The 15,885-nt window shown below is 45.5% G+C and overlaps 1 protein-coding gene across 1 annotated transcript in view; it reads right to left on the bottom strand.

Moving 5' to 3' along the window:
- LOC106647888 (uncharacterized) overlaps positions 1 to 12,752 on the bottom strand; it is a 30,860-nt gene extending 18,108 nt beyond the window's left edge. The window contains exons 1-5 of the mRNA XM_089590525.1: positions 12,623 to 12,752; positions 12,388 to 12,481; positions 11,975 to 12,330; positions 11,032 to 11,857; positions 4,314 to 4,436 (exon numbers count right to left, since the gene is read on the bottom strand). Of these exons, the coding sequence (XP_089446651.1) occupies positions 4,314 to 4,436; positions 11,032 to 11,857; positions 11,975 to 12,330; positions 12,388 to 12,481; positions 12,623 to 12,724 (1,501 nt within the window). The 5' untranslated portion in view covers positions 12,725 to 12,752. The remainder of the gene's footprint in view (positions 1 to 4,313; positions 4,437 to 11,031; positions 11,858 to 11,974; positions 12,331 to 12,387; positions 12,482 to 12,622) is intronic.
- Positions 12,753 to 15,885: the final 3,133 nt, after the last annotated feature.

A 15,885-nucleotide genomic window follows, 5' to 3' on the forward strand; every position in this document is an offset into this window, starting at 1 on the left:
GAGTCCACGATGCTCGCTCCTTTCATCGTTTGGCGTTTGAACGCGAGACCCGCGAGGAACCGATTACTGTATATTGTGTATATTTTTTTTTTTTCATACGCGCCCCTTCAGGTACGCACTGTTTCTCATACAATTTCTCCTTTCTTGTACTTATACGTCGATTAATATACACATTCAATTTTCATCGCGCTGCCTTGCTACCGAAAACAAAAAAGAAAAAAAAAAAAAAAAAAAAAAAAAAAATCTTCAAGACCGACCTACTTTAGCAACCCAACGCTGCTGATGTTGCATCGGCACGCGCGCGCGCACGCGTCTACATCGCTCGCTCATTATAATAATACTTACAACCACACACACACAAGGACTCTACCATCTATCACCACCAACTACCTACTGTCCCTGCCACCTGCATGACTCTCGAAACAACAACCGATGGCCTTTTTGCTATGTACAGCTATGTCTTGTATACCGACAATATCCATCGTATATCATATCTTTCATCAATACGTTTATATATGTACATTGTGGCTCTTGTTGTTTTTAATATACCTACCTACATTTCGTCTATGTTCTACATTATAAACCAGAGTAAACTGAGTAGCTATATAACGTCACAACTCGGTGCAGTATGTATATACCTAAGTAGTAAAAGCCGAGTACGGTCGGACAAGCGAATCATCGCGACATCAGCTTAGTATATATACAATACGTGCGAGAATCAATTGGATTGGATGTACGGGATGGGAAAGCAAACGAAATGGTGAAACGAGCAAAGATGAACATTAAAACGAGAGCGAGAAAAAGTAAGTGTATACACCTAATAGCGAGAGCACACCATTACCCCGAGTTTTTTTTAATTTTATTATTATTATTCAAAGTGGTGTAGAGTACAGCCGGCGTGCGTGTGTGCGGATGCTGGGGACACAGCAGGCGGCTGGGAGCCATTATCGGAAAGTCGTTAGACTAGAGAGAGAAAAGCTGATGGGCCAACTCTCTGCCTCTATTTGACCCCTGCGCCCCCCCCCACCCCACCCTGGATCGGCCGGTTGGTCGCATAAGTTGCGTGTTACACACGTGTACCAGTCATATCCGGCCACTGTGGGTATTGTGCATAAATGTCCATGTACATACCTATATGGATTCGGGGCGAGCAAACAGTGGTGCATAATGCGCGGCTGCGTATATAATATACCTATGTACGTACCTCGCCGTTCCCTCCTTCTCCTCCTCCGTGTAATCTCTCTTACTCTCTCTCTCTCTCTCTCTGCAAGCTCATCGTGCTCGAACACACGTGACGCGCGTCGCGTTCACCACCCCGTCGCGTTTTTTTTTTTTTTTTATCATTACATTGTACATGCGTGCGTTGGCAAAGTTTCGGAAAATTGCTTTACTTGTGCTTTACCGCTAACTCGCTCTTTGACTCAGGTCCCCTGGTACATCGATGATTTCCCAAAAAAAGTACAGTAGGGAAGAAAAAAAAAAAAAAAAAATCACGTAAAAGACGCACAAGTGAGAACAATCTTGGTCGGCGCTTACTTTTTCCAGCAATGGTGGTATCGACGAAAGGGGGGGTTGGAAAATTCGCGATACCTAACGCACCGCTCCTCTCGTCCATCCATATACATGTACGTACAGTTACAGGATGGATTGGCCAACACTTGTCGAGAAACAAAAAAGGCATTAGCCCTATGGGTGTACGATATGTACACGTATAGTATTGCGATGTTGGAAGAGACAGCGGCGGCTATATCTTGGGTGGAAGAAAAAGTTTTTCAACCAAGTAGGTACCCGCAATCGAATCGGACAAGTCGAGTTTTAACTAGCGCGAGCCGCTTTTAGTTAAACTTTCCTCCGTTTGAAAGACGGACGGGTGTCCGGTTCGTACGTGTTACAATAAATGTTTGGGGCATGGGTATGGGGGAGGAAAAAAAGGTAACAGCAGTTGCTAACTTGGCCCGATACAAACAGTCTTCATTATCGAAAAATTGATCTTACTAAGAGCGGAAGGTTGTACCGGGCGGTTGGGTAAGTGGCCCCCTTTTCCCAGCCGTACCCATATCCATCTGAGCACTGTATACAGCTAAGAACCTACACAGGATTTTCTTCTCGGATGGCTTTTTTTCGTGCCTCCACGGGGTTCCGTACCACATATCCATTTTAGGGGTGGTTCATGGCTGTTTGAGCGTATAGAGCGTCGTCAATCACCATTGACTTGACTCGGTGTGTATATTTGGACACGATGTTGCTATATGGTTTACACTGTCATTGTGGTGGTGATGTAAGGTGATGGCTACCCCCTGACACTGCTGCAGTCCCACGAACATTTCTGATCATTGCTGTACTGGACGGCCCGATCCTCTGCGACCTGAGTAGGTACGTACCAATAATCGCCTACGCCTAAGGGAGGGATCTCCTTTCGACATGGAGATTAAAAGCACGCGGATCTCCATTAAAACGTTCCAACAGTAGCGTTTGCTTGCGCAAATTGTAAAATAAACTTCGTCGCGTTGTACCAAAAGAGTGGCGAGTGCTTCGAAATATCTCAAATGAAATTTTTAGGATACGACCAATGATTGGGAAAATAGTGAAATCAATCAATTTATCTGGCCCTTTTTTCTTTTTTGATCAATGAATGAGTCTTCAAGGTATCAAAAAAAACCCCTTCGATTGCAACTATATGGTTACTCTTTTAACGTTAGAAGCTACCGTTTCTCACCTACTGTTAATTAAACCACGTGTGGCTAAGTGACACTTTATAGTGTAAAAATAGCTATGTCTGAGCCCCTTATATTAGGGGGGTGATGATGACTTTAAAAAAAAAAACAAAAAAAAAGGATTACTCTTGAGAATTGCTTTCACGGCGTTGAATCTGTATGTATACATCTGGAGAGGCATTTTCTAAGCATTAGAAGTTCGATCCAAGCGTTTTAAGAAATGTTTACTGATGCAGCGCAAATACCCATACGTACATATAGTTGTCGAAGTGGGACTGATGAGAAATTTCACAAAGACGACGAAGAAGAAGAAGGAGCAACTGAAGGAAGGAGGCCCGTAGTGGTGAAACTTTTATGCACGTTGGATTGAAATTTAGCGTGGGATTTGAATGAGCTTTCCCGAAGAGTAGCGGGATTACCTTCGACTCGTTCCTTCCATTCTTGCGTGCTCCTCCACCTTCTCCCCCCGAATAACGTCGCGTCTAATTTTCGTTTTCCCGATTCCGTGTATCTTGTGTGCTGTACATGCCTTGCACTCGCTATCTTTACCTCATCTTCCCTCCAGCAACCCTTTTTCCATTCTCCGTGCGTCCCGTGTCCCCGCGAGTCTTTGGACTCTTCGATTGTACGGACTCTAATTTCAATCGCCGAACCCCCCCCCCCCCGGATGCTCCCTTCTATTTGTCCACTTTCAATGTTAGACTTTCTCATTTTGTCCGCTCATACATATGGGAACCGGGGGTTTTTCTACTCGAGCTGCAAGTATATATTTTTTTATATTGTAGTACTCTACGTCCGCGGCTCCTTTAATAAGGGCACTACTATGGGCACTTAGCGCACTTTGGAGAAGGAAGGGAAGAGGGATGGGAGGCCTCCCATTATTACTGGGGGTAGGGGAAAATTCGGCAATTATGCTGCGAGGAGGTCGCTTAAACCCTCCTCGAGAAGCATTGCGTGGTGAAAAATCACAGAGGTACTTGCCCGAAAAAGTCGCACTGGCCGGAAATCGAATCACGGTCTCCCGCGTGCCAATCCACGACCTAGCCGACCGAGCCACCGCGCGCTCAAGTATATATATAATACACGTTGTTCGTACCCCATAGGTATTATTTCTTTCTCCTTCGTATCAGTCCAAACATCTCCCTCGTTTCAACATGAGCTCTTACATTTTTAAATAAGTACATAGATGTATGGAAGACTTGCTCCGAAGCAGATGAAGAATAAAGTTTGCGAAGAATTAAGAAAGAAAATTTGATGTTAGTACAAAGTTATTAATCTGGATGTTTCAAGCTAAATGGATGAATGTGGTGAAAATGTCCAATGATGAGCACAACCTTTTTTCTTTGTTTTACTTGGAGCAGAACTAATAAAAAGATCTATTGTGACGAATATTGTGGTGTATTTAACGAAATATACTTGGTACTGCTTGACGCGTAAGCTGTTGAGATTAGAGCAATACATATATACACATATATATATATATATATACGATGATGATAATGATAATGATGATGATGATGGTGATAGGCTCTCGAGATGAAGATTTGATTGAGATTGCGTGGTGATGATGAATTTAGGATAATTAACGAACGACATTACCATATGAGTTGTGAAACTGTTGATGATGCATGTCGATTGGTGCGGGTCCGGTGCGTTGCGTGATTGAGTGATCCAGCAAGCTGTCCGCGCCGTCAGCGCCGCTCTCAGAGCAGTTATTCAGTGCTAAAACCAAACCGATAGACACACACCTTGCATTTCCTTTTTTTTCTTTTTCTTTCTTTTCTTTATTTTTTTCATCATCTTAAAGCCTACGGTTTTGTTTTTCCTCTCATTTTACTTTTTCGTGTCTCGCGCTGCTCAATAATTTTATAGGTATATGACATTTTTTGTGATTTTACATTTCATTAAATTTAAATATTTTTTTTTTTTTTTTTTTTTTTTTTTTACAATTTGGCGTATGAAGGAAGACCAGGTCTAGTTGGCTTTTATTTCAATCCGTAGAACTCCTCAAAAGTATGGAAAAATACATTTCAATGTACTAACGTTGTTAGTTACATCCCCTGGATATGCAATTATTGTTCTTTCTCGTAAAGACGGATGACGCAACCTACGTATTTATTACTTTGACTATAGTTGTTACAAGTATTCAGTAAAATAGCTTCATGGGTAAATATTAAAAATGTTTTGTTTGCACAAAAATAAAAAAGTTTATTTTAATTTTTTAGATTTATTTTGATTAATTTAGCTAACTACTTTGGTTGATGCTTAACTACCACTGCAACTGAAATGCAAATCTCAGTACACGAAAACCATAGTCACGGCGACTTGGTATATTATCTATTTTGGGCGCCAACTAGAGCTGGTATTCCTTATTTGTTGGTGGTTTAATTTTTGGAGAACAAATAAATCAAAATAAATAAAAACAAAGCAACAAACAGTATACGGTAAACAAAATCATAAAATTACAGTGGCATCTATAATGTGTTATAAAATAATTTTAAAAATATACAAAAACTGGATGGGAAAAGGATTAGATAAAAAGAGGGATAGGGAAAACATATGAAGAAAATAAAAAAGTACATGATATGAAAGCACACAGAGGTGTAAATGAAAAAATAAAACATTAAATGAAGGAAAATTATAATTAAATGTGCGACTGAAATGAAACAACGAATTTTAATTTTTTACGTGTCGTACAAGCTAGCAACTAGTAAAAATTACGTCACGATTTTCGACGTGGCCAATATTTATATCTTAAAAAATGCATAATATAACAATGTGTCTGTCTATCCGCTTAGTTTTTTAACTTTTTAAAAAATTATTATTATTCTAGGGGGTACTGAAGAGAGACGCGATGTCAACTCTCATTTACGTGCTTAAAAAACATCCATACCAACACTCTAGCAATGGTTCGTCAAGTGCACCACCAAAATCTTAAAAATCGATCCTCAGGCGATCGAAACAACCAAAAACTTGCATCAGCGCATAAAAAAAAAAAAAAAAAAAAAAAAAGATACAGAGTTCAGACACGATTGGTGGACGCTTCGATACGCATTGCATGTAAGACAATTGAATTGGTCATTCGAGCAGAGAGGACTGTATACGCTCCCACATACAGCCGGCAACCGTATGCACAAGGGGAAAGCCGCAAAGTGACCAAAACGTGGAACTATGCTTTTAGCGTGGTATTTACACGGGCAGAGCTTGCACGCACGACGGTCCACTACCCCAACTTTCGAGATGGTATTTTCGCTGAAAACTTTTGCGGCGATATCCGTAGTTGTTATAATAATCACCGCTACAACTGTTATTGCACACGTATACGTATATCATATGCATAGTAGGTACCTATACATCGCGTATGGCAACTATACGTTAGTTTTTGTAATTGAACGACGTTACGCGCCACTGTCCATCGGATGGGAACTGTACGGAAGAAAAGTTGGACGAGAACGAAGGGGGGAGAAAAAAAATGATAAAAGCGATTTGGCTGTATGTTTGATAAAATACACCGCGTTGTTTTTGCATCGTCACTATATATATATATATACATGCAGCAATTAATTTACAAGACGACGAAAGCGAACAACAGCGATGAAATAAATATAAAGAGCTCGGCGTTGGAAACGAAGAAAAGCCGAATATCCGCGCTAAGGTCGTTGCTTCGCTCGTAACGCGAGAACAATATTTTGCGCCTATACGCATATAGTATATGCAACACACGTAGGCATGCGACGGTGTCATCTTTCCCTCTTATATCGGCTATCTCTCGGGCACGTTTAATTCGACGCCGATTATTATCATCGTCCGACAATAGCGACTCTCTTTGTGCATACGTGTATATATAGCTTGGAAGAGGTACGTTAGGTATACGCAGTGGCAAATGAATTACCGGGGCTATGAGTTATTTATAAAATTCATCAATTTACACGTTCAAACTCTTTCACGCGTTTTCTTAGATTTTATCGCACCCCACACACTTGATGGACATGTTTATGTTGCGCCCACCAAGTACACACACAAGTTGATCCGGCTCGATCGATCCATCCTCGCGAGATACCGATCGAACGAATAATTAAACGACGAGAGATGATATTCTTGGAGGGTTCCTTACAGTTTCGAGGGTACATCATAGACATCGTAGAAGAGGCAGACTCGGAGTGAATAATGCACAAACGAAACATCGTAAATCCGTTCGAAACGTATAAATATCATCTGAAAAATGGAGGAGCTCATGGCGCAATGATAACATTGCAAGGAAAAGGATATAATGAGGGATTCGGGAGGAAAGTTTGGGGGGGGGGGCAGGATATCCCGTGGAAGTGGCCGATGCGTGTATAGCGAGTAAGTACAACATAAAAAAAAAAAAAAAAAAAAAACAAGAGGGTGGGGGAGGAAAGCGAGACGGCCGAGCGGTGTGTGGAGGAGGTGAGAACGCGTAAGGCCTCCCTCACCGCAGTTGGGTGCACATTATATAGCCCTGCGTTTCGTATTTCGGCACGTGCTCGAACAACAGCTTGAAATCAACACTGTACGCAACGATATTATACGCGCGCACACCTGGTCCGCCTGCCGCCGAAGCTCCACTGGCCCCGTATGTAAAAGTATACACACGTAGGTATACGCGTGTGCGTAGATAATACAGAGATGGACGAATATCCGCGGGCACCCCACGCAATCCCCTGCAGCTCGTTTCCTTTCGGCCTCGACTTGTTTCTGATGGCCAACCCTCGCGCTCTTCCGACGGGACTCGTTGTGCCTACATATAAACACATACACGTGGAATAACCACCAATATATAATACATTTAAACATGTTATTCCAACATCGTTGATAGGTATAAATTTTTTTTTTCTTCAGTTTGAGCAATGCATCGGCTTTATTGTATCATTTATATGCGACGAGAGCACAGGAACGAAATATGTAAACGAGCAATTGAGATGTTTTTTTATTATTAATATTACTATTCAAGTCACTAAATTACAGAAATAAACACGAAGACGAGGAGCAGTCGAACGCGTGTGTATATAACATGCGTGTTGCGCGCGGCAGGTATTACAAATCGGCCCGTCTCCGTACTATACACGCGCCCGCGGAAACGAAGCCACTCGCGTATATACGGGCTCTCTTGTGTATTTGTATATATATGCATGTGTTATGTACGGGGGAGTTGTTAATACATTATAACCGGGTATAAAGGGGAGCGCGAACGAGCTCACTGGCGTGTGGCCCGCACGCGAATGCGCATTATAAGGACCTGATGTGTACCTCCTCCATCAGCAGCTCGAACATCAGACACTGCGTAGGCACACTGTATCCTCCTCGAATGCTTTTATTTAACATTATTATATATCTGCTTGGCAAAATACATGATATTATGTTGAGAAATCGGCTGATCAATCAAAGGATTCCAAATACCCGCGCGAAAGTTTGTATCCCATGTTGTGTGTACCGTCGTTCGCAACATCTTCACCTAGAGACACCGAGTAGGTATAATTACTGTCATTCATTCATGCGCCCGCGTGTATTACACTTTATCGAGATTATCTTCTCTATACCTAATGAAATGTCAGCTAGCTTGGCGCGTAGTAGGTCCATACAGAGAGAGAGAGAGAGAGGAAGCAGCTGCAACAGCAGAGGAGCAAAGTCGAAGCGGAGCTATAGGTATTACCGATGCATCGGAGACAATAGGTGCAGAGCTCTCGCTACACCTCTATGTGCCTATGTATATATGGAACGTCTAAAGGGCTCTGTTAGGTCTGAAGCTGATGCGAAGCCCTAATGCTTCCCTTCACTTTTATACATTGTTTCTCCGAGTATATATGTATGATATGTATAGGCGAGCCCCCCTACGCACTTCCTTTTCCTCTCTCTCTCACTCACCTCTGTATACATTCTACTTTTGACTTTTTCTCTTTCCCCCTCGTATACGTGTAGACATATGCAGTGCACATATATAGCTGCACTCTCCTGATGGTCTATATAACGCAATGGACTTTGTTTCGATTCAAAACTCGCGAACGAAAACGATTTTAGTTTCCGTTTCGCTCGAGTTTTCCTTGTATTTTACTTTTGGGACAATCGGCCGAGTTGAGCGCGCGTTTGAATCATCATAATCTGAATGCCGATCTGTGATTCAAACACCGATCATACGATGTATAATATATTATTAAAAACAAAAACTGCGATATCTTAATTTAATTTCGGTAAATACATCAGCATTTCTTTTTTTTTTTTCACTCATCACCCACATGGATTTAGGAAAGGACGAATATATAAGTGCAGATCAGTCGAATCGGTATATAAATATATATATATAAGAGCGACGTTCGTATACGGTCGGATGTATAAAAGCTGGCGTGCACGCAGTGGCAGTTAGTTATACGTATAAAAAGGAGCAAATAGATAAGGTTTCGCGGGGGATGGCCCGTTGCCATCACACACACACACACACACACACACACAAGCCGAGAACGTATAGCGAGTGATACGCGATATCCGCGGCTTCTATCGTATATACCTGTATATTTTTGTCTCTCTGGCATTTCGCGTCTGCGCAGCGATTGCTGTACAATATATATACATATCATAGTTACCGATCAATACCGAATAACCCGCGCTCTCTGCTTGTGTATATATACATATATATCTGTACACATTATATGGGTAACGCGTATATGTATATAAGAGAGAGAGAGAGAGCACCACTGTCCGTTTCATCTCTCTATATATAACACACCCTCTACCCTCTCGCTCGCTCTCTCTCTCTGGGGTAAAGGATGTTGGATTCGAAAAGTGTTATTCCGCGCCTCTATCTGTGAATGATAGGGAAGGGAACGCCTCTCCACGTGGGGAGCACGTGTGTGCGCTACACGCCAAACTCCCCCCCCCCCATCTGCACACTGACGGTCAGTATCAGCAGCATCAGCTGGCTGATGATTCAATGGATATGAACATATATACTTAATACATAGATGTATTTTTTCTCTCTCTCGTTGCGAAAGATCGGTTTTGACGAATTGACGAATCTGCTGCAAGCTCATCCTGGTGCCCAACGATAGCCCTGCGAGCTTTGCAAAGATATACATGTGGATCCTTGTGTTTGCGGGATAATGATAATAATATAGCAACGAGTGAATGAATCGCCAAGTAAGAGGTGGTTATGCACTGATAGAAAAATAAAAAAAGAATCTTTTATGTATGTGCTTCATGGGTGATGTTTCATATCAAACCGGTTAACTCGCACGTTTCTGTAGGTATAAATGTTGATTGATTGTCCACGGCATTTAAACGATTATTGATACCAAATATTTCAAATAATTGAAACACGAAAGTAGAAGATCGCCGTACTGGTTGAATTTTTCATTTTTTCCCAGAACAAATGCTTTGTTTACGTGAATGCAGTTGTTACCTGTAAATCTACTAGGCTTTAAAACTTTTGAAAATTCGTATAGAAAGTTGCGGTGCTTTTAAATGAAAGGATTGTTCAAGTCAATTTATAAATGTAAATTTTACGCGCATTCGAATAATATTGTGCCCGAGAAACTTGATTACGACAACGCGCTCATCCACAATTGACAGCCGATCATGAAATACAAAGCTTTTTTTTTCCATCAGTGTAACACAAGACTACAAAACATCAAAAAGCCACAAAAACGACACTATACACGAATGCAACACGAATTTATAGCTCGAAACGCGTTATGCACAAGCGGAAGATGATTTAATGACTTGTTCAAAAAGACATCAAATTTAATAGTGCGATTTTTGTGAATTGGCGTAAAACTTAATTATTTGCATGATAAATTCGCGCGCACGGGTGTATACTTGAACTGCACCGACAATGTCACTTTTATGTATAAAATTAAAATTAATTAAGTATACGCGCACGAATACATGGGATTACCATTGTTTGCGGCCGTGTTATAATGACCAAAACTTATTCATCATTTACCACTGACAATAATGCACTTGTTATTCGATAGACAATGCGATAATATACATGTATAATTGTATAAAATCTAGTCCATCGATATCTGCATATAATGTGCGCGCCCCGTAGCAGGGCACTCGACAAATGATATTTATAAAAAATGGCACATAAATGGCACAAAAGATACATATAATAGTCATATCAGGTGCTCAAGAATAGGGATACCAGGGCGATGGCGAGGAAAACGGGTTGATGGAATATGAGATATGTATAGCAATTGTGGTGTAGACGATGATTATCGAGGAGAAGAGAGAGAGAGAGATAGAGAAAGATCATGACGGAACGTAGGTATATAGAAAACCGGAGTAGTCGAGGACTACTAACCTGCCAGCCTGAGGGCCGCCATCCGCTGGTACTCCGGCTCCTGTAGCCACTTCCACATGCGCCTGAAAGTTTCGCGGCCGCTCTTGAGCTTCGACCACGGCTTCGGGTTGCGCAGCAAGTCGCTCAGGGTGCCCTGACTACGGCAGAGCACCTTCTGGGCGAATATCGCCTGGGGTATGCTGTACCGCTTCAGCTCGGCGCTTATCCGCTGCGCCAGCTCCTTGGTGTTGATCTCCTCTATCTCGGACCCCGAACCACCCCCACCGCCACCACCACCCCCCGAGGGCCCGTTACCCGATTGTTGGACCACAGCCGCGGCAGCAGCAGCCGCCGCCGCGGCCGACACCGTCTTCATCAGCACCGACGTGTGCTGGGGCTGCTGGTGCATCGGCGGGGGCGACGACGCGGGCCCCGACAGCCCCGTGGGCGAGTGCGCGTGATGATGCCCACCACCACCAGCAGCAGCAGCAGCACCAGCGCCAAAGCTCTGGGCCTGACCGCCGCTGAGGGGCGGCGAGGGCGGGCTCATGGCTTGGGGGCTCTGCTGCTGTAGCCGGGGTAGAAAGCCGGCCGGCTCGTAGTGCGGGCTCGCCGAGGACTTGTGGGGCGAGTTGAGGGCGCTCTGGCTGTAAGCGCTCTGGGGTGAGAGGGGCGACGGTTGGAGGCCGGCGGTCGGGGAGGCGTAGTTGTGCGGTGGCGACATACCCATCGAGGGTAGCTTGTCGTACGAGGAGTACGGCGAGCCGGCCATGCCCGCCAATCCTATGCTCGCCAATCCGTTGTTTTGCATGACGGCGAAGCTACCCGTGACCCCACCGCCGCCTTGCTGCTGCTGCTGCTGCTGCTGCTGCTGTTGTGGACCGCCTGTTTGTTGTTGTTGGCCACCGGTGGCCGAGTTGTTGGTGCCCCCGGGGCCAGGTGGGTTGTTGTTGTTAGCCGCGGCGGCGGCGGCGGCTGCGGCGGCGGCCGCGTGGGCCCCGTACACGAACTTGTCGCTCATCGTGGAGATGGGGGGCAGCGGCTGTAGCGGCGTGAGGGTCGCGTAGCTGGAGCCCGGACTGAAGCCCGGGGGCGACATGCGCTCGGCCACGGAGGTGAGGGTCTGGTAGGTGGGCTCCATTGCCCGAAAATCCGTGGCGTCGATCATACTGGCGGTTATGCTTATACCCGAGGTTGGCGACAGTTCGTCCTCGGGTCCGTCACGAGAGCTGTCCTGCTGCTGCTGCTGCTGCTGCTGTTGTTGTTGTTGCACCACCTCGTTGCTGCAGTCGTGGGCCGGCACGATCACCGAGGCCGCTGCTGCTGACTGCTGCGCCGCCGCCGACTGCCCGCGCAGTTGTGCCGCTGTGAGTCTACGCTCGCGCAGCTGCTGCTGCTGCTGCTGCTGCTGATGGTGGTGGTGGTGGTGGAGGTGTTGTTGTTGTTGTTGGTGATGGTGGTGTTGGTGCTGCTGCTGCTGCTGCTGGTGGTGGTGGTGGTGGTGGGGTTGTTGTTGCTGGAGGTGGTGGTGGTGATAGTGCTGCTGCTGCTGCTGATGGTGGTGTTGGTGGTGGTGGTGGTGGTGATGTTGGGGCTGTTCCTCGTCGGGGGCGTCTTGTTCCTCCTTGATGGAAACGCCACCGGCAGCGAGGAGCTCCAGCGGGAGGCTCGCGCACGCAATGTCGGGGCTGTCGGAGGCCGAGGAGCCGGACATAGCCTCGGCTCCTCCACTGCCTCCTCCTCCTCCGACTCCTCCTCCGGTTGAGGGCTGATGATGGTGCCGCTGCTGGGACGTCGAGCGCAGCTGCGGCGGCTCTTGCAGCTGCTGCTGGTTGTGGTTGTGGTGGTGGTGGTGAAACGACGTTGACGACGTAGACGACGGCACGAGCGTCGCTGCTCCGGCACTGCTGGCGCTGCCGCTACTGTTGTTGTTACTATTGTTATTGTTGTTACTCCCACGCGCGCGCGCGACCGGGCACGCGTCATTCGCGGGCGCCGCCCCCCCGAAGCCGGACGCGTCCCCCGCGACTTCGTCCATTAGCACGCGACGCGTGGTGGCCGGGCGCCCCGGCCCCCCATGCTTATACTCTGCATCCGCTCTTTTTTTTTTTTTTTTTTTTTTCTTTGTTTTTTTTTTTTTTTTTTGCCTCTTTCAATTATTATTTCACATGTATATCCTCCCTCGGCCCTGTCACTTTTTTTCCTTTTTCCTCGAAACTCACTTATAATATATAGTCGCTAAACACTTACAGGTGTCTATTATGTGCACCCATACATTTATTATGTCACACACGCACTGTTTTATTATTTTTTATTTTATTTTACCTCGAGACGCGAATGCTGCGTGCGTCGAGTTATTGTTGATCACGAGTCACCACTGACAACGAAACAACCCTCCTGCACTTTACTAGTATACGGGTCCTGGCCGATTGGAATAAAAGCGCGCACTATATATGTATATTGTAACTGTTCACGGCAACGTTGCGTAGAGTCGATAGCGAGTGCGTCAACAACGAGAGCCGAAAGGAGACTACACGAGGAGTCATCGTCATCGGCCGCGAGCACCGGACAACGGCGGGGATTTCGTGAAGCGCGATCGAACTCGACGAGGAGCCTGAAGGCCAAAAGCTCTTCATCCCTCGGGGTTGGCCGTGCAGAGCGCGAGAGCCACCGGGTAGTGTATGGCAGTAGTAACAGTGTAGTATCGCTTAGGGCAGCAGCGTAGCAGAAGCACACCCCACCGAGTTTGACGGAGGGGCAAGGGGGAGAGCGCGCGAGGCGCGCGTCGATACGAAAATCAATAGGGGTGTTATACGATGGCCCCTTCCTCTGCAGTGGCAGCTTGGTGGGGGGGTGCTGTGCTCGCGGGGGTACGTTACACACGTACGTAGGAGCGTAACTAGCGGATTTGGACTTTTGAAGCGGTGGTTCTTATGGGTATGTTTGCGGAGGCTGCGAGCGGCGCCAGGAAACTGAAGAGCTGGGCTGATTCTCGAGCACGACGTCCATAGGCATGTTACAATTTTTGGCGAGAAAAGTGGGTTCGTTGGTGTAAATGAATACTGCACGACCACGGTGACGATCGCAAACTGCGAAGCTCCCCTGCTCGGTGGGCATGGGCTTGTTTTTTTTTTTTTTTTTCTTTGCTTTCTCCCTCTTTGGCGTTGTCTGCTCTCAGGGACGGAGCGTATAGCCTGCCTAAAACTCAATATGTATAAACTTTTCTTATTTATTTATTTATTTTTTGTTTTTGTTTCGTCAAAAGTTTTGAATCAGATTGTACACTCACGTACCTACCGCGAGTCGAGCAGACCGACCGATTTCGTTTGTGTACATATCATGAGCGCCCGATTTACTAAATCAATACACACACACACATATATAGATCCGATCCCATACTTCACTTGCAACTGCAGCTATTACCGCGAAAAATTCGCCAAACGATCACCTTCCATCTTCATCGCAAAAGCATCAACTTCGGGGTGGCTGGATCGCTGTTCGAACGCGGCTCTATACCGAAACTCGGGAGAGGGGGGAGTATAACATAACCAATCAATAACGAAGCGTAGAGGCCGAACGACATATCAACCGAAGTATGTACAAGTGAATTTTCCAGAGATCCGCGAGAGTCGGTTCCTGCACTGTGCAATCGCATGTACCTGTAGGGACGGGGCACTAGGTTTCGGGCTGTTCGGCCCTGTTGAAGTTGGAGAGTTACCGTGGTGGTGTTTTAATACACATACATCGGGACTGGGGGGGGGGGGTTGGAAGCGACGCGCGCGCGCGCACAAACGAGGGACACACACACACACGGGCGGCGCTTGCGTAAGACAAACAGCGGGACGGAAAGAGGGAGGGCAGACGGAACTTCGAGGGGCGGCGATCTCTGACTCGAGGGATCTCTAACGGACTCGATACCTACCACCCTTGCGGGTTTTTTATACCTATATATGCACATACCGACTTCGCTGATGCAAAACTTGGCTGCGGCTGGCTGGGGTGTTCTGTAGAGAGTATATATAGGTAGATAGAGGGGCTTGCTGCTGACGACGACGACGACGAGGGGGAAAGGAACACACGAACGCACACACACACTCGAAGGTATACCTTTTAAGTTTACTTCACCCTCGTTTATACATATATAGGTATATTATACATGTACATATTATAATGTATACACACATTGTGTTACACATTACATTGTATTCCATATTACGGAAGGAGACTTACAAGTATAAGGTAAGTAATATTGTTTGAGCAGCAGCTGGCCCTACCGTCTACGTCTACGGGTGTTTAACCTCGTACTATTTAACATCTCCGAAGCTGTTTAACCACGTACAACTTGCAGCTGCGATCTCTTGGTCAATGAGCTTTTACGATTATTTTTTCAAGCTGCACCATACTTGCGACTTTCCCGCCGCCCCCCCCTCCTGCAATACATGACAAATAAATGTACCTTTAACGCTTTTCACTTTTGGCTGTTTTATGCCGCAATAACGGTATGCCAACCGCAATATGAGATAATTTACAACTAACGTACAGGATTTTATGTTAATTTAATTTCAACTGAAAAAAAGGTATGTACGAAGAGAGATATTCTACCGATCTACACGCATGTAAGCGATTGGGTGATGAAAACGAGGTACAAATCAATAGAAAAAAAAAAAAATCGAATACCCATTTACAAATGCACATTGGTGCTCTGCGTTGTCACTTACGTGTAAATGCGTGTATACTTAAAGTAAGGGGGGCGCAGTGTGCGTTTGTTATTTAAAAGGCCAGCTTATCATCACCCCTTGTATGGCCAAGCACGCGTGTCTGTGTAAGTGGGTATTATGTATGTATATATATAAATATACAATGTACTTAAATGTG

The sequence above is a fragment of the Copidosoma floridanum genome, unplaced genomic scaffold, assembly GCF_036245765.1.
Source record: "Copidosoma floridanum isolate Cflo_tuat_1 unplaced genomic scaffold, Cflo_Japanese_pri ptg000012l, whole genome shotgun sequence".
Classification (NCBI taxonomy): Eukaryota; Metazoa; Arthropoda; class Insecta; order Hymenoptera; family Encyrtidae; genus Copidosoma; species Copidosoma floridanum.